The 20,244-nt window shown below is 35.0% G+C and overlaps 1 protein-coding gene across 2 annotated transcripts; it reads right to left on the bottom strand.

Moving 5' to 3' along the window:
- Window positions 1-511: 511 nt before the first annotated feature.
- Window positions 512-14,722, bottom strand: LOC114292316 (BTB/POZ domain protein TNFAIP protein). 2 transcript variants are annotated; one of them, XR_014341490.1, is made up of 10 exons: window positions 14,179-14,722; window positions 12,805-12,902; window positions 9,429-9,474; window positions 7,058-7,140; window positions 6,854-6,918; window positions 4,661-4,722; window positions 2,541-2,600; window positions 2,276-2,308; window positions 940-1,068; window positions 512-847 (listed from the first exon to the last, which is right to left on the bottom strand). XR_014341490.1 is itself a non-coding variant. In XM_082890342.1 (10 exons), the coding sequence occupies exons 1-10, from the start codon at window positions 14,608-14,610 to the stop codon at window positions 803-805; spliced, it is 990 nt and encodes a 329-aa protein (XP_082746468.1). In that variant the 5' UTR covers window positions 14,611-14,722; the 3' UTR covers window positions 512-802. The 2 variants fall into 2 exon arrangements, 1 of the variants encoding a protein (XP_082746468.1); XM_082890342.1 differs by having other exon boundaries at window positions 940-1,005.
- Between the last annotated feature and the right edge of the window lie 5,522 nt (window positions 14,723-20,244).

Genomic DNA, 20,244 nt, shown 5'->3' with positions numbered 1-20,244 from the left:
TGCGGGTTGAAAATTTGATAATTAAGCACCAACTAAAACTATTCCTCCTCCAACTTTCTAATAAATAATTTTCTTTTTAACTTATTTAAATTATTTTTATCTAATAAATTGTATAACAAAAATTACACCAAATATACTAGAACAAATTTCAAAAAAATAAAATAAAATAAAAAGTAAAAGTAAAAATAAAAACTATAAACAAACCCTATAAGACCATTTTCAATCCAGACTCACATCTTTTATCAAATTTAAATTTGATAAAAATTTAGTAAAAATAATATTCCAACCATTTTACCAAATTGGTATCACAAGTGAAAGGAGGCATACCTTTTTTTATCAAATTAAAGAAGCGTTTAATCTTTTATTAAATCTCGTAAGTGACCACTTGTGAACGATCAGGTGGATGACCAGCCGAAGAACCGGGTGGACAACCGGATTGGGAAAGATTTGATGAAAATTTACACTGGGCCGAATGATTAGCCAGATTTGATAAAACGATTGAAGCACGTCATTTCAGATCAAACTTTTACTCAAATTTGATATAAAAAAATAATAATAATTTGAATAAGCGTTAGAGATGCTCTAAGTTGCACCAAATAGGCCAGTAGTCTTGCATCTTCATCAAGCATCAATCAGTGGCATCTCTCTCTCTCTCTCTCTTGCACGCGCACACAGCCAGCAATAGCATGCAAGATGGAAAGATTCATGCAAAACATGAATCTGCACTGCTTCATTCCTTAACAGAACAAATATTAGCACAAAAATGAGGGGGATGAATTGGCAGATCCAACCAGCAACCTGATTATCTTTTCCCTAATAATGATTCAAGAAGAGCAGCCTCTTCTTCCTGCAAATGTATAAATAAACATATACAATAAATGTGAGAAAAATCAGTCAGCTCCAATCAATAAATAGGGGGTGCAAAGAGCAATTACATACCACCAAGGCATTAAATTCCGTCTCCTCGTCTATGGCGCTTATTACAGCAGGGTCCTCCAAGAGATCCTGTTTCCATTTTCCAAGCATAGATCAATTGGATGATAAATTTGAAAGAATAATTTTCCACAACTTTGATATTTTGAGAAAAAAAGGGAATCATATAATAATAAATGAATTAGACTGTACACTCAATAATAACAAATATATCATGTATAGCAAAAGTCAAAAGAATACTAAAGTTACTGTAATTTACAACAGTTTATGAACTTGTAAGCTTTTCATCTCAAACTATCATTTGAGAGTTCTTAAGGAAAAACGGACATCCTACATGAAGATTCAGTAGTATAACAAATAAATTATGATAGAAGAATAAATACAATAACATCATCTTAAGTAATCATTTCAACATGAAGTTGTTACATAGGTGAATACAGTATGCTTTCAGACGGAAGAAGACAGGAAAGGAAAAAACACAAAAAGCATTCAAAACCAAAGAGCATGAAAGAGGCAGATATATGCATGGTTGTTAGAATCGTGCCAATCACGATTTGATATAAGTTTCAGCCAAAATGATTTGAATTGTGCTGTTGAATCAAAAAAAATGAGTGAATCGTGCAATTCACTATCATTCACTACGATTCACGATTCACAGCAGTAAATTTATTTATATATCCATTTTTCATAATGCATGAAACTCTCTTAATCAACCATTCACTCCTTAAGCCACCATCATTATTCATAAACCTAATAAACAAAGAAAACTACCCAATCTTCAGATGAAGTTTCCAGCAATTCAGCCTATAAGATCCATATAAAGCCATCATAGTAACATCACATTGCAGATCTAATTCTGATTCTTGTGCAAAATTTGGCATATCAGAACTTGCAACTTTTCTTCAATATCTTTTGCTTCTCTTAATTATAACCTCATTCATGGATAAATCAGTAGTCTTAAATTTAAGGATATCTAATTCCCAAGAACGTTAATAATGCCAATATACATATAACTAACCATAGAAAAGGAAGCACAAAGGAGGATGCTACTCAAAGAAAATACTCACTAACTACTGTATCATTGAATACAATTGCAAAAATACTGTTCCGGGGAAGGGAAAGGTAAGCGGATCTTATTGTTTGATATGAAGTGATTTATGGATTAGTGTAGTATGACAGCAGTAAAATTTATATATATATATATATAAATATAAACAGGGTATAAAACTATGATCTCTGAGCAAGTGGGCACAATTTATATTAAATCAATCCATCATTTAGTATAGAGAATAAGCATGGATAATAGTTAAACAATATCAACTATGGCATCAGGATTGCTTACATCATCCACAATTTGCAACTGACCATTCTGATCCTGCATTAGAAGAAGTTTTAAGAAAAAAAATAAAAAAGAAGTTACATAAGTTCTGGTTCCACCTCAAATACAAGAGTATGAAGTTCAAAATCAAGTTCTTCTGGGTAAGAGTAATTTGCAAAATAGTTCACAAGGCCTTTGTACAATAGAACTAATAAGAAAAGCAAAGCGCAGTTGCTTTTCAAAAGCTGCAACACTAGTTTCCTTGTGCAGAGGAAAGCTAGTTGTTTACCTTCACAGCAACAAAAAGAAGTGGGTCAGATGGTGTGTAAATCATGTAATGGCCTCCATCCTGCATGGAATTCTTTCAAGATTAGAAGGCACTAGAAACAAAGATCAGAATGTAATTTTTCATCAGCATAATAGTTGTCAAATCGGGATTCGTATCGTGAATCAAAATGATCTCGTACCGAATCGCGAATCGAATCGAATCGTGAATCGTAAAGATTCGGTCACTTCTTATAAATTATTTAAAAACATATATTTACACATTTAGATGTTAAATATATCTTATGAATATAAAATATTTAGACTTAAATCAATAAAAATGTTATTTTGAATGATAATCACATAGTTTAATAAGTAAGAATTTAACAAATATTCCTATGTAAGATCACCATCTTACTTTTTTTTCTTTTTTAGATATTTCTTATCAACCATTCTTAATAAAAATAATAACCAAATAGACAAACTATCAATTTCTAAAGTAACAATAATTAACAACGATATTGATATTTTGACAATAAGCATACATACTTTTCTAAGTAACAGTGAGCAAACAATAAGAAAGAATCATTTAGAATCTTTTTTTTTAAAGCCTAAAATATTTTAAAAAGTATAATTTACCTCATAGATGTAATATTTAATTTAATAAAATAGCAATAGATAATTCATAGTGTAATTTTAATCTTAAACATCTTTAGAAGATATATTACGATTTTTAAAGGGAAAAAAAAAATGAGAAGAAAAGTTAAAAATATGTTAGGTCTGACTAAATCTAATTGGATGCTATTAAAAACTTCATGATCACTAAAATAATAGCAAATCATGTATATATGCTGGTTATTTTGGTATTAAACGCTATTAGAAGTTGTATTATGTCATTTTTACTAAAAAGATGGAGGAAAAATAGAGTCGAAAATATATCAGACACAATAATTTTAAAAATTGCATGAATCGTAAAAAGTGAATCGAATCGTGAATCGATTGTGAATCGTGCGATTCACTAGAGATTCAGTTCCAAAATAGATTCACCCTTAGATTCGTATCGATTTTGCAAAAATTACGAATTGAATCGCGAATCGTAAGATTCTGATAACAGAGAGCATAAGTAACAAACAGGAGACTGGCACAACAATGTCACAATGACAAAGTAGCAAAAGCTGCATAAAAATCAACGGTTACAGCTATTTGGATATGGGCAAAATGTAATGCACAACATTGATGCCTATAACCCAAAGTTTTTAAACTAACAGAACTGTATGTCTCTTGCTGAACAAATTCTTCCCCACCATGATCGGGTTTAGTAAATATTATCCTGATTCAAAATTTAAAAAATGCTTGTGTAAAAGTTCTACATTAAAAAAAAATTTAAAACAATGTTTACATTTTTTCTTGTTCTTTTTTACATTGTTTAATTTTATTTTTAATTTTTTTGGGTAGGGGGAAGTGGGGTTGGGGGAGGGATCGCGGATGGCAGATAGGGACTTGCTGTGGTGACCAGCAAGGGGTGGCCAACGGTGGGGGAGTTGTAAAGTTAAGAGGAAGAGGAAGAGGTAGAGGGAAGATGATGGGAAAAGGGAAGAGGGACCAGATTTTATGGTGCAAAGGTAAAATCTGAATTGATAGCATAACCAGAACTCCATAAATGACTATATTAACAAAAAGTGCAAGTAAACTAAAACAGAGACATATATGCAGTATTTATCAATGTTCAATAAGAGAACCACACCATATCAGCCATGAAGCATAGAAGCATTATAAGACACTTTACTTCAGTAGATGCAAAACATGATTGTGTAAGATTAAAGGGTTAAATAAGTGCAACACATTGTATATTTTCTAGATCACCCTTGACAGATAATACATGAAACAAGGTTTTCTCAATCACACAGACATTTAATGGTGAAAAGGTTAAAAAGCTCAGGCTTCCAAGCTTAAAAATGCATATTCAAGTCAGAATGTGCAGCAATAGTTCCGAAGGTTAGGTGTGTATTAATCCAACCCTCCCAACACCCTTGATAATGGGGAGCAACACAAAAGTAATTTCCTTACATCATTAATACTGCCCAAAATATGTTGCAACAACAACATGATCCATTCATAGAATAGAATAGATTTCTAAAACATTACCCAATGGAAGCATGTAATTTCTATGCCTTCAGTTGGCAAGCCATCAACATCTTCACCATCATCTACAGAAGAGTAAACACGCTTTGTTAACAAACTTGCAATATGTCACATAAGAGAGTAGCCCGAGGGAACCAAAAAAAGTGTCAAAGCAATATAGTAAGAAACGCTTGGATATGAAATATGTGGCAACTTTTTTGTTCAAACTAGAGTCCAAATGTGAGAAAAGAAATCTCTCAAACAATGTCTCCAATCATCCTTCCGCTGACAAACCAATTTAGACTAACAGCATCCTATCTACTATCTAGGTAGTCAATGCAAGGCCATAAGATAGAATACATTAAAGAAGACTGAAAATCATCCTTTTGTCCCTATTAGCAGTCAACTGCTCTAAGAGCTTAAGCTCTTGGAGACAGTAAATTTCAACACTACACTGAATAGGTTATCCAGCTCTGGTACAAAATGTGTGCAAGTGAATGGCAGTGTGGGATGTTAGGATTCACAGGCAAGTTTGTGATTGGGATGTTGCCTAATTGGTGGATTTGTTGGCTTTATTGTATGGTACTTGAGGGGTTGGGGTGGGGGAGGATGTGTTGGTGTGGAGTTGTAAGGGTGCTAGAGGGATTTTCTCAGTGTCTTCTTTTTATCAGGCACGGGTGGGTCTTTTGAATGTTTCTTTCCCTTGGCGGAGTGTGTGGATTGTTGGTGTTCCTTCCAAAGTTTTTTTTTTTATTTGGAAGGCTGTGCGTAATAGGATTTTGACTTTGGATAACTTGATTTGTCGCAGTCAGATTTCGGCTAATTGGTGTTGCATGTGTTGTCGGGATGCAAAGTTTGTTTTTCATCTTCGGCTTATGTGCCCGATGGCTTACCAGCTTTGGAGTTTGATTTTTGTAGTGTTTTGGGTTGGATTGGGTGCAGTAAGGGACGGTGAGGGAGGTGTTGTGTAGCTAGAGAAGGGATCGGGTGGGGAAGAGGCGTCACAGGGCTTGGGTCCTTGCACCTTTGTGTATAATGTGGTTGGTTTGGCTAGAGCGAAATTGACAGACGTTTCACAGGTTACAAGTTTCAGTGCCGTGTTTGAAGAATAAGTTTATGTTGGTCTTGTCGAGTTGGGTGTCAGGGAGAGTGGAGCCAGATTTATTTCTTTTCTAGATTTTGTTGATTCTTTATTTGTCTAGATATAATTCTGTTGGCCTTGGCTATATTTGTTAACATCTTCTTGATGCTCTTTTTCTAATACAGTTACCTCTTATTTACCAAAAAAAAGTAGGAGGAAAGTAGAAGGAAGACTGAATGGTTTGAAGGGGAAGGATTGAAACAATCTGCAACAACTCCTACTACTTTTAAGAGGGTTTGAGTTTCAATTTCTCCCCTTTTAAGGGGATTTTTTTTTTTTTTTGGGTGCTAGTCTTCATATTTTTGGTAGACTACGTGTCCTCCATTTCCTCTTGTATCTCTTTTTTATTTTCTTAATATGATTTTCTTTGTTGCCAATCCAAAAATACATTATCCCAAACAAAAGGTCATAGAACTCCTACACTCTTTTTGTGAGACAGGTTTCCTTGTTTGTACACTCAAATAACAGCAACATATTTGACAAAATAAGGTGAGACATAGATGTTATTTATTTGAGTGAAATGGAGGTACAGTGAACCAGTGATAGATTGAGATTTTTGGTGTCTTTGCTTGGGGATTTCTTGGTTGGTTGAATGGAGCAGCAGGAAACGGAAGAGAGGGGTTGAAATGAGAATTCACAGAAAATGTTGCACATGAACACCACAACTGCTTCTCGGGGGGCAGCCTAGCACCATTATAAGCATCAGGCACTACACATAATATGTTGCAAGTGAATGTCATGATAGTTTAAGAACTTGACATATTGCCTTAATAAGAACTAAATACCAAATCAATTGCTTCAACTAGAGTCCAGTAAACCTTATCTTGAGTTTACAATGTTCTAAACTAGAAATTTAAATACCCAAAACTCATCAAAAACCTTCATCATTACACATTTAATAACAATTTTATATGCTATGGAAGAAAATTCATGTTCATTAACTACCCAGACAAACTAGCCATACAAAAAGAGTAGTACCCACATAAAAAATCAAAAGTCTTTTGTTTCGTGAATAAGGAGGTCAGAACTAATTTAATGATCCAACAAGCTTAAATGGTTAAAGATGAACACATTACCTGTACGAAATTCAAATAGGTCATCTTCTGTGTAGCAAAATCCTCCCCGAGCTGTATAACAAAATCTGATTGGAAGAAAAAGAAATAGCTAAATAATATCAAATAACTGGAGGAAAATAAGATAAAATGAGTTTGTGATTTAGCAAGCAAAGAAACAGGATAATCAGAATCTTCATTACAAATCATGTATTACAGTTGTCATACCCGCTATGTACCAGATGCATGTGAATCTTGGCAAGTGCATACGCTGCAGTAGGGAGTATAGCTTCAACTTCTTCATCACTAACCTAAAATGCAGTTGCATGCAGATCGAGATCATAAGGAAAGTGAAGTCAAGCTTTACAGGAAAGACAAACAATTAAATGTGAGAGAGAGAGAGAGACTCCCACAATGAAAGGCAAAACATCGATGGTATAATCTCAAAAACATTTTTATTTTTTTCTTTTTTTATAACTTGGTATCCGGCCCTTTGGACAGACTAACCTGGGGGACCAACCCACCGTCCATTTGCGGGGGTCCCAATTAAAGCCAGGGCTTTGCCCTATCTAGACATGGCTCCAAAAGATTGTTTACACCTAGGAGGTTTTGAACCTGAGACCTTGGAGGGAGCACACTCCCAAGCCCCCAAACCTAGACCACCAGGCCAACCCCTTGATAATCTCAAAAGCATTCTTATAACCGTAATCAGAATATCCATGGAGAAAGAAGCAGACCAAGGCAAATATTTAGAATATAAAACAATACATGAAAATGGTAATAATTACATCTTACGTATTATTGACATTCGTAGTTGCCTTGCTTCAACTCCCTTCATTTTATACATTTGCCATCCAACTCTCCATATCTCTATGCTTTTACAAATTCCTTAGGATGCCAACCTTAAAGAACTTAACTTTCACTCTTTCTTCATCTACACTTCTACACAAATCAAGCCCTCTCACACGCCAAAGCAAACTTCCAAATTTCACACATTTAATGTTTTTATTTTAAATTTCACTCTTTCTTTATTTACGCTTTCAAATCAAACCCTCTCACACACGAAAGCAAATTTCCAAATTTCACACATTAAATGTTTTTATTTTCTTTCTTTTTTATTAAAAAAAAAAAATTGTTGTTAGTCATTTATGCTGCATAATGTTCCATTTGCTTCCAATTCAGTTACATGTACAGTTTAATCAATCCTTATCCAAAAACATGTATTATTGCTTCGTTTAAATTTATCCCACACAATTAAGTTAATGACAGATTCATTATAAATTAGTTTCTTCAGTAATAAGGCAGAGACAACCTATGAGCCATTTTCCCAAATATATGACATTAGTTAATTTATGAATGATTCCAAACTCAAGCACATAAATACATACTGTTCCATGCGATATAATCATTTAGTGCATTTCTACTGTACGAGTAATGTTGGATATTATATTTTTTTAATATCAATGTTTTCAGGAAGTAGTAATTATTATGAGATAGAGAGAAACCCTACTCTATTCTTTCTTTCTTCCTTGAGTCTTTTTCTTGTTCTTCTTAGTTCTTCTATTCTTCTACATTGTTTATCAAAATACACATGGTACAAGAGCAGGCAAAGGTCCTATGTTCATAGCTCACAGTGTACCTATTAATACTTCCATGTATTAGACCCAACTAGGGTGGGGAACCTAGCCACGCACGAGGAAGCATGTTAAGGTATAAATAATTAAGTTACACCACTCTCTACAAGCTTAAACTTTTAGATGAGCTGCTTTCTAAGAATTTAACATGTAATTTTTAAAACTAGCTTATCGTGATTTCAAATATCAATGAGAGATGGGAGTAGAAGAAGAAGGGATAAAGAAGAAACCAAAAGATATTGGTTTGCTGGCTCGCAAAAACTTTTCCAGTATTTGAGGTCCCAATTGAATTCTAAACGTTACACGGCAGATATGGATGAAAAGATAAATTTTATTTCTTTACACACAGAAATATTATATTGCAGAATGACGGATAAAATGTAGAGGGATAAGAATAAAAATGTTAACAAGAGAAAGAAAAAACAAATAACAGGAGCAAATGTTAAAAGAACAAACTGTAACCTAGTTTTAAAATATGATAACAACTTATTACCAAGTTTATAACTTAATATTTGTCCCCTTTTCTCCTCTTGCAGTTGCTGTCAATATGGGGAAACAACTCTAAACAGAATGATACTGGTCTGGGGATTTTAACATCTAACAAAAAACAAATATCCACTCCAATTCAAACCAACACAATTGAGAATAAATAACTTGGCCTGGTGCCCAGAGGACAGAGACCAGATCTTGAAAAAATAAACTATCCTAAATTGTAACTGGATGGTGCCTCAATGAGGGTTGCCAACAGAAATGCAATAATATCCTGTAATCTTCCCCAACAGAGTTTTGGTTACTGATCATTGAAAATTATTCACAAAAAAGGCAAATGCTTCTCTCAAGCATGACGCTCATTAATCAGAACAGCTAAAAATGTATTGTTATCTAAAAATGTATACAGAGGAATCCTCAAAATCAAGAGCTAAATAAATTAGCTACTTCAGTTAGAAGTGAAACAAAAGACATACAGCTGACCATCCCTCAACATTCGTGCTCTTCAAAATCTGAACAGGCCTGCAGGAGCAAACTTAACATTAGCTGTAATCCCAGAAAAATAAGAAACATGTTAACTTTGTCTGGATATATTGTGTTAGAATTTACCATCACCTACCATCACTACCACCTCACCTACTCCACTAAACCTAACCCACTACACCACTACCACCTCACCTACTCCACTAAACCTAACCCACTACACCACTATCACCATCCACTACACACCATCCACTACACCTACATCTATATAAGGAACCATTTGTAATATACACAATATCAATATATCAATCAATAATAATACATACAATTTATTCTCTCTCTTTCTCTATACATTATTTCTTACATGGTATCAGAGCTGGTTTAAAACCTAGTATTTTCGCTTCCCCGGCGGGCGGCAACCTCACCTTAGCCGCCCGCCGGACCTCAACCTATTCCGCTGATAAAATCAACAAAGATTTGTGCAACTGTAGTCATGTGTGAGGCTGATGGAGAAGAATTCTTCACCTCATATGACGAGACAGTCTGGAACTGGAAACACTGCAACATTCTGCTCTGGAATTCTGCAGCAGCTAGATTATAGCTTGATTGTGTGCCAAGCTTTGGTTCTTCCACCCACTCTTGAACTTGCCCAGCAAAGTGTGAAGGTTCATGCTTGCGTTGGAGGGACTAGTGTGCGCGAAGATCAGCGCATTCTCTCCAGTGGGGTTCATGTTGTTGTTGGTACTCCTGGTCGTGTGTTTGACATGTTGCGGAGACAATCACTTCGCCCTGTTTACATCAAAATGTTTGTCTTGGATGAAGCTGATGAAATGCTGTCACGAGGTTTTTAAAAATCAGATCTATGATATTTTCCAGTTGCTGCCACCCAAAATCCAGGTTGGGGTGTTCTCAGTTGCTGCCACCCAAAATCCAGGTTGGGGTGTTCTCTGCCACAATGCCACCAGAGGCTCTTGAAATCACCAGGAAATTCATGAATAAGCCTGGAAAGAGAAAAAGCTCATGCTAGGATTTGCGAAGTGATTCACTGCAGGAATTTTGGCTTTGGATGAAACCCTTACCATACTCCACTCATTCTCTCCAACTGTTCTAACTTTTTATTTTTATTATTATTATTATTATTATTATATCAAATAATCAATGCACTCATGTTCCCCACTAACAGTATCCACTTTTGACCCAAACCATTTTCAATCCATCATTTCTCCTTCACCTTTTGCACCCCACTCACCGACTCTCTCTCCACTTTATCACATGGGTTTGTCCCTCTCTCTCCTCCATTTGATTTCAAAAATCACTTATTTTTATTTATTTTTTCCAAGTCACTTTTCCTCTTTTTTAAATACCCCACTTTATTTTGAAACAATCGCACTGATGTTTTTCATATAATCCATCTATAAATATTTTTTATCTATTTTCTTTCTCCCTTGTTTTCTTTCATTTTATTTTTATTTTTTCAACAAAACACTCCCAAAACAAAACAAAAAAAAAAACAAAAAAAACAAAAAAAAAAAAAAACAACATTTTACAAACTTGTCATTTCTTCATGCCGGGGATCAACCCCGATCAGCATTTTACACCATAAAAAATAAAAAAAAATAAAAATAAAAAAACACAAAACAAAACAAAACACAACCAACACAAATCGGAACAGTGGGATTTTTCTTCTCGCCTATTCCGCCGGTCTCTTCTTCTTGCCTCCGTCCTGGGCGACCCTTGACGGTGTTGCCTCCGTGTTTCCCACTCCACTGGGCACTATCACTACTCCCTGCTCCTCCACTGCAGCATATGGCGGCCCTCCAAATCGGAACATCACGGTGGCCTTCCGCTTCAGCTCCTTATTTTCTGCTTTCAGCACACTTATCTCTGCTCGCGCATCCTTATACATGCGTTGGAGCAGAGCCAGTTGGGCATTTAAATGCTGCACCTCATTTGTCCTACTCTGCAGCCGGTTTGACAAGTTTGTGACCGCAGTCATGGTTTCCACGCATGACTTCAGAGTATACTGATTGGCCTCAATATCAGTTTGCACCGCCATTTTTTGCTCCACCGACCGCATCGGAAAGTTCAACGGAGCAAAACCAGAGGTGTTTGGTTGAGGTTCACTGGCCACCGCACCAGTTATTTCTCTTGTGGACTCGTTCAGTTCTGGAAAGAGCGTGAGCAGCCCACGGGAAGAGGAGGCCATGTTCTGGGTAGCTGGACGGGAAGAAGAGGCCATGTTGCTGAGTGTTTCAGAGACGGGTTGGTTACAGAGTATTACAGAGTTTCTCTCTCAGCAAAGGAAGAGTTTTTTCAGAGGATTTTCAGAAGTTTTTTGTCTGCCTCAGCCTCAGCCTCAACCTTGGTTTAAATAGCCAGGGCCGATCCGCGCATCGCGCGCCACTTGCCGACAGCCGACCAACGGGCGCGCAAGCCAAGGCGCCCACGTGCCTCGCCATCATGTCAGGCACACCTTTTTATGACTTGGGCACACCTTTTGATGGCACGCCTTTTTATGGATTGGGCACGCCTTTTGATGGCACGCCTTTTGAAAAATTGGGCACACCTTTTGAGGGTGCGACTTTTTAAGGGTCCGACAAGACTCTGTAAACTGTCCCGACATAGATTCCGGTTAGTTTCTACAAGGGTCCGGCAAGACTCTGTAAACTGTCCCGACATTGATTCCGGTTAGTTTCTACAAGGGTCCAGCAAGACTCCGTAAACTGTCACAACAACTGTCACAACAGTGTCTGTTACAACGGTCCGACATGACCCCGTAAACTGTCTTCTACATCGGTCCGACATGACCCCATAAACTGTCTTCTACATCGGTCTGACACGACCACACAGTGTCTGCTACAACGGTCCGACATGACCCCATAAACTGTCTTCTACATGGTTATGACACCCCCATACAGTGTCCTCTACAACGTTATGACACCACCATCCAGTGTCTTCACCAATGGTCTGACACGACCATACAGTGTCTCTTATCCTCTTTTATTTTTATGTATTTTCTTGTTTTGTTCCTCTCTTCAAACTCAAGTTGGTTAGTTTCTATCCTCCTTGAGTTTGCGGGGGGCTGTTAGAATTTACCATCACCTACCATCACTACCACCTCACCTACTCCACTAAACCTAACCCACTACACCACTACCACCTCACCTACTCCACTAAACCTAACCCACTACACCACTATCACCATCCACTACACACCATCCACTACACCTACATCTATATAAGGAACCATTTGTAATATACACAATATCAATATATCAATCAATAATAATACATACAATTTATTCTCTCTCTTTCTCTATACATTATTTCTTACATATTGTGTAATAATGAGGGTCCAACATCACTTACGTATCAACAGGGCAGAGCAGCATGCACTCATCCCCTCGTGAACTTCTAAATACTCTCCTAATGATGCACTCTAATGGGAAATTATTGATAGGATCAACCTGTCCATGAATGCAATAACATTATTAAAATTAATGAAATGAAAAGACCGAGATTAAATAATACAAAAAAAAAAAAAGACTACGATATCACTGCACTTAAACAACATTTAACACGTTCATGAACGAGAAATATTTATTCACAACCAGAAGCACTCCGCATGTTTCACAAATCAACAAAATGCTATTGAGAAATCATTTGCCTACAATTTTGTTTTCGTCTACCCAAATTCATTTCTCTTTATCAATAGTAGACAAAGATCAAAGGGTATCCAAGGTGTGGCGGTCCTTCAGGCAAATAAGATCAAAGGGTATCCAATGTTAACTTTTCATATTTTTAATTAACAAGATTAAGAACAAGGTCTAATAAGGTCGGTGCCAAATAGAAGCTCAAAAACAAAAGGTGCAGAGGGTCAATTGGGGAAGGGAGTTCACAATTGTATGATAAAACATAAGAAATGCTAGGATAGAGGAGACTTAACCATGTTTATTTTATCTTCACCTCTCCATCTATCAGATTCTTTAATAAATGTTACGTTTTTCTTTGTTCTCAAATCTTTTAATTTTTAAGAAAATAAGGCAAATAGAAACAGCTCTCACTAGATGTTGCTAATAGGTGCTGACCAATTTCAATTGAATTTTTACTTTATTTTTATGAATATTGTAAATTACTACCTTTTAATATAGTAAATTGCATTTTTATTAATAGACAAAGCTCCAACATCTCTCAATGAATGGGTCGAATCGTGAAGAGGAAGACAGGATTGAACTGGAAGGCAGGTAAGGCGCTTCTTCCTCTTTGGCTTTTTCCAACCGTGAGAATCGATATTCTTAGCTTAGAAAGAAGGGCTTTTAGGCCCGCTAGCTAGTGTCATGGTAAGTTTTTACATCGAAACACTGGAATTTTGGAATTTTACAACTGTCTCATGTCAGTTTCCAAGAAAAAATAATTGTTTTTACTGTTTTATTAGAACAAAACAAAATTTGTTCTTCAAAACTGAATTTCACTACATGAATGTCCAAATAACCAAAACAACATATACACATATCATATATCTGAGTTTTCACTAAAGTTTTCAAATGCTACCAAAAATGTGTTTTTTAAAATAATTAAAAAAAAAAAAAAAAACCAGCAAAATCTCAGCCCTCAAAGTCAAAAACTAACAGAAAAACAATCAAAGCACAGAAAGGAAACACCAAAGAACCACCTATTCACAGATAAAACTAAGTGTATTATATATATATATATATATATAGAGAGAGAGAGAGAGAGGGTTACAATGATGGCAATTCGTTTGTTGGAAACCATGAGAACTTTTCCTTGGTCATCAACGATGAAGCCAGCAGGGGGATTGGGAAGGGGAAGAGGTTGGTAGCGTTGCGAAGACCCCTCAATCTCTTCCGTTCTCGAATCGGGACCAAACCCATCTCCATCGTCCTCAATTTCAACATCCTCCAACCTCAAAACGCTCGAACCATCACTTCCACCACCGCCGCCGACCTTCTTTTTCTTCTTGGGTTTTTTAACAGGGCCGCTCTGCTGCTTGGCGGCGCGGCAGAGAGCGAGTCGAAGGGGTTTAGGGATAGAGATTGAAATTGAGAGCGAAGAAGAAGAAGAAGAAGAGAAAGAAGATGGTCTGAATTGGGGATTGAGATGTGGAAGCATAATAGAGAGGTTTGAAGGGGTGGTGGTGGAGATAGAGTTCACCATTGTTGTGTTGGGTCTTGCACTCTGCTTGTCTTGACTACGGTGTGTCACTCACTACCACCACACTCGCTGCTGCGGATATGGTCCCTGTGATGAATGAAACATTTGTCCTGTATCATATTTTTGGTTAATTATACCACCTCCTCTAAATGGGATGGTGGTGGGATCCACGTGGAAAATTTAATACTATAATACTATTTTATATTTTTTTTTTGTGGTGTTACTTGGATTAATTAGTGTACTAATTAACCTACATTATATACTATATTATTATTACGGTAATATTATATATATTAATTAGTATATTAATACTCGTTATGATATTATTATTGACCCTACTTATTATATAAATTACAAATATCAAAAAAAATTTAAATTATGTCACATCATCACTAGTTAGTACACTAATTGGTACATATAGTATTATTTTTATTATTGACTCCACTCATTATACAAATTACAAATATTAAAAATCTCTTAAATTATATCACATTATTAATTGTTACACTAGTTAGTGTATTAATTATTGCATATAGTATTATTTTTTTCTATATATATATATATATATATATTAGTAGGTGATTCGTGCCATGCACATAAATTTATTTTTAAAATAAAAAATTAATTTTGAGTCGTAATATTTCATGTGTAAAAAAATTTAACAATTGAAAGTTAAATAAAATAGATTTATTAATGATTGATAACTCCGCCGGGGTTGTTAACAACTCCGCCGGTCCCAAGCCCGGATTAAGGAAGAGGGTTGTGTGTTAGGTAGCCGACAGCCAACACGTAAAAAAGCCGCTCGGATCACTTATGAAAATGAATATTACTTTGAATCATTTGGTTTGGCTTATTAATGATTGATAACAAATTTTGCCATTACGTGTGATATTATGTAAAAGGCTCATAAAAATAATTTCTTTCAAAGTTATAATAAAAAATGATTTAATTACCAAAAAGTCTTGTCTACATATTTGGTGGTAGCTTAGGTCCTATCAAAAAGTTTTTGAACCAATAAGTCCCATTTATAGGTAAAAAGACGTTTTGTCCTTTAATTCCAAAACTGATAATGTTCTCAATTTCAAAACTAAGATTATTCTCAATTTTCAAACAGAGAATAATTTCAGTATATAATTATTAAAAAAAAAAAATTGTTTGGCTTCTGAGAAAAGTATAGGACTGAAAAGAAAGATAATTCTGCGAATATTCTAAGAAATTTATAATTATCAATTTTGAAAAAACTTTTTCATGATTAAAATTGAGAATATTATAAACTGAGAAGGTTCTCAATTTTAAAAAACTCTCTCTCTCTCTGTGCAATCTGTCTCAATCTCCTAATTGGTTCTCTCGTCTCACCAGTCTCTGTTGCCTCAAGTTTCTCTCCATCAACCCTATTGATAAAAGGCGAAAGTGTACCTCACGACAACACTCAAAGTCAACCCCCCAAAAACAACAACAACAACAATAATAACAACAACGGATATGCTGAAATGGAGGAGGATTCTGAGAATGATGATGACATTCTCATCCCTAATATACTTATGAGTGAAGATATAATCAAGGGGTTTCAAGAGCTCAGCAGAGGCTATCTTGGTTGTACTGGTTTGGATTCGAGATATGACATCAGCGGCAAGTTTTCGACTCGATTTCCGGCTCCATGAACACCTCCTCCGCCGCCAAATCCACCTCTTCCGCCGATGGAGGTGGTTGTTGAGGGCCGCTAATGTCGGGAGGCTTGGATTTTCCAGAGTCCGTATCTGTAGGCACCATATCTGTAGGCACAACTGTAAGCTACCACCTCTTCTGCCGATGGAGGTGGTTGTTGAGGGCCGCTAATGTCGGTTCACCTCCCGTCTCTTCACCTCCATCGTCGCCGCCGCCACAAGTGGCTGTTGAAGCCGAGCACGACAAAGATGATGAGAAGGAGGTGGTGGAGCAGTCAGATCTGATGATCTCTCAGGTGATCTCACCAAACACAATTCACTATTGGAAGGATAAATTAGGGTATTAAAAATTAATGGGACTTGAAGGAGCAAATGATTTTATTTAGGACTTAATGGAGTATAAGTTCACAAAATGGAACTTGTATATAAATGCCCCATAAAAAATATATATTCACAACCTAAAATCAAATCCTCAATTGTGTTAATTAACTTTATCAAAAATTATGAATTCCACTTATATCAAAATATTTTTTTTCCTAAAAAAAATAAAAACAATGAAAAATTATATAATATACAAATTATGACTTGGTTATAACTCATGGTTTATTATATTATGATATATATTACAAAGAATAATATTAATTTTAATTATTTATTTTAAAAATCTTAACATTATCGTTCTATAAAAGTGTTATTTGAATAGTTATGTATAATAAATTTAGTTAAATTATTTATTTATTTTAATAATTTTAGTTATATTGTGCTATAAAAGTGTAATTATTATACAATAATTTTATATGATATATATTAAATTATAAAATAGTAAAATAAATACTCATTTTGATATTAAAAATAATAGTTAAATTAGAAAAAGAATTAATAATATAAAACTAAAAGTGATCTAATTATTTAATTTTTTACTTTTATATTTATTTGAAAAATAAAAATATGTATGTATAGATCTACAAAAAATTTATTTAAAGATTAAATACAAATATGTTGTGATTGGATTAAGAAAAAAATACATAAATTAATTACGTAGAGTATTTATTTTTTCTTTAATATTCTTTTTGAATTATTCATACATAAAATTTAAATTAAATATAAATATTTTGTAATAAATAATTTCATATTAAATATAAATTATTATTATTAAGACATCAATAATGTAGACAAAAAATATAAAAATATAAAAAAAAACATTAATTTGATTAGTGTGATGTACATAATTAAGCACATTTTGTCTTATTTATTTATTTATTTGTATATTGTGATAATTATTTTTTAAATATCATAATAATTAAATTAAAATATCAACTATATAAAAAAAAATCTAATAATGATAAAACCTAATACACAATGAAAATATATAGAAAATAGTATTTTTCAAATAGGGTCTATATAAAATTGGTTATTATATTTTTAGTTAATAGTAAAAAATTTTGACATAACATGTTGGCACGACACGAATCGGACATGTATCGAAAATGACACAATACAATAACACGAAATAATAAAAATATAAAAATATAACACAAAAATATAAATTAAATAAATATATATAATTACATTAAATTAAAACACAACAAAAAAAAACATTAATTTGATAATTTTAACCTTTCATACTAATTATAAACAAACTAGATACGGATCGAAAATAATACGACAAGATAACACGAAATAATAAACATATAAAAATATTACACAAAAATATAGATTAAATAAATATATATATAATAATTTTAAATTATATTAAATTATAACACACAAAAAATAACACTCATCTGAAAATTTTAACCTTTCGTGCTACAAAAATATAACTTAAATAAATATATATGATATTAAATTTTAGGTTTGAGCCCTAAACAATACTAAAGAAATTCACAGAGAAAAGTATAAACACATAACTTTATATAGAATTGTGAGTGTTGATTTTTTATCACACAACCAAACTGAGAAACTCAGCAGGAAAGCACCGGCAAAATAGATTAAGTCCGAACAACCTGACACAGAAAGATAAGAATCTGACGGTGATTCATCCACCCGGGGGCATTCCAACGATCAAGTCAGTAATCAATTATCTCTCAAGGATCACAAAATAGTGCTTAACTCACTGGACAGAACCTAAAAAGCGTACCTTAGACCCACGAGGGTGCCTTACTTTTATATCCAATACTAACCTGATTCCTATAGAAGCCTAACTTCAATGGACTATTGCTTAATGCTCATCTTGGATGATAAAGATAAACTCCCTAAGAGATTTATCATTATTCAGACTAAGGTCCTCCCCCATTCTAGGACTCTTGTCCCTTATCTGCTCATCTTGGATTTCGATATCTCTGAAGATAACCTCGGCGTAGCCAAGATCATCTCGGTACGTGACCAAGCCACGTGGCACCTCCGCTGACACTTCGGTGTCACCTTGGCCACATGTTGTCATTCACAAAATATGTCCCCACAATTGCCCCCTAGGTTTTATTACCTCGGCATTCTAAGGTGATGAAACCTACATCGTTTGTCCATATAATAGGTCGGCTAAGACTTACTCTACCCTTCATGACCGAGATCATCACCAGTCGGCTTCACATGACCAAGACTCTGTAGTCTGCTTTATCAATGACCAAGAACCAAGAACCAAGTCCTTCAAGTTCCTTAACCGAGATCGCTCTTGTAGCCAAGGTTTTTGTTTCATTAAATCAAGAACTTCAAGAGTTTTATCTGCGCATGAGCTGTCACACACGGCTTACTTAACCGTTTTCTCCACTCGTCGCTCCCCCATTGGTTCGTACCTAACATGCGCTATCAGGTCGCATTGCTTCTGCGCACACTGCCTAACAGACACGTCGTCCAAGGCATTCCATTGTAGTTTGCCGCCCTTTCAAATTTTAACAAAAACAATTTCTCTCTCTCTCTGTTGTTTCACTTTTCGTTCTTTCGTTTTTGCTTAAGCTTTCTCTCTCTAAAGCAAAGAAAAACCCTCAAACCACCATAGCCACTTCTTCGAGCTTTCTGTAACTTCTCCGACCATCTCCTCCGGCATTCTTTTCACTGTTCCGCTCCAGCGTTTACTGCCATCTTACTCCGGCGATCATTACTCTGACTACAGTTCCTCAGCCCTATTTGGTAAGTTCTTAATTTCTTTATTTTCAGCTTTCCACTAGTCTGAATATGTTCTTTCTTTGCCTTATGACTATTCTGTTGTTGTGGTTGTACTCTGTTTCTTCTTTGATTATGAATCAATTTCCCGTCTCTTTATACTTTTGTCATTCTTTAAGCTTTATTATTGTATTGGCTTGTGATTCGTTACTGTGCCAATATATACTTGTGTCTATACACACTTATTCGTGATTCTCGCACACACACTTCGTATGGTCCACAAATTTGAAGTTTTAACAAAGTTTGTCACTGCTTTTGGTCTTTGCACATCCGCACACACCCACTCAGTGTTTCTTGGAAAAATGTTGCTTTCTTGACTCTGAATCTTGCCCTTTTTTGTTTTTATTTGACTTGTTTCCAGATTCTTGCCATTGATTCTTATTTCCATATAGATTTAGGCTTGGGATTTGATAAAGAAATCACATACTTAGGAAAAACTGAACCAAAACCCCCCTTAGATAAAAAAAAAACCCTAGAAGCTGTCAGATTAGGGTTTAGCCGAGGCTTTAAACCCACACCAAACATTCGTTTCTAAAATTTTTCCCTAATCTTCATCAACCGACATCATGGGTATGTTCAGGTGAAGAGTATAGACACCCCAGAAAAAATAGAGTATTTCCGTCGAGAGTTCTCCATCCCAGTCGATGTTCACCTCAGGTTGGCTGGGGAGAAGGACTCTATCATGTCTGATGGGGATTCCATGCCCTTCCCAATAGTAGCCTTTATAGAGTGTGGACTTCGATTTCCCCTAGACATTCTCTTTAGGGAGGTCCTTCACTACTATAAGCTTAACCCTATGCAGCTAGCCATCAACTCA

Source organism: Camellia sinensis, chromosome 1 (genome assembly GCF_055761805.1).
Source record: "Camellia sinensis isolate YWXY chromosome 1, ASM5576180v1, whole genome shotgun sequence".
Classification (NCBI taxonomy): domain Eukaryota; kingdom Viridiplantae; phylum Streptophyta; class Magnoliopsida; order Ericales; family Theaceae; genus Camellia; species Camellia sinensis.
This window is presented reverse-complemented; position numbering and strand designations above follow the sequence as displayed.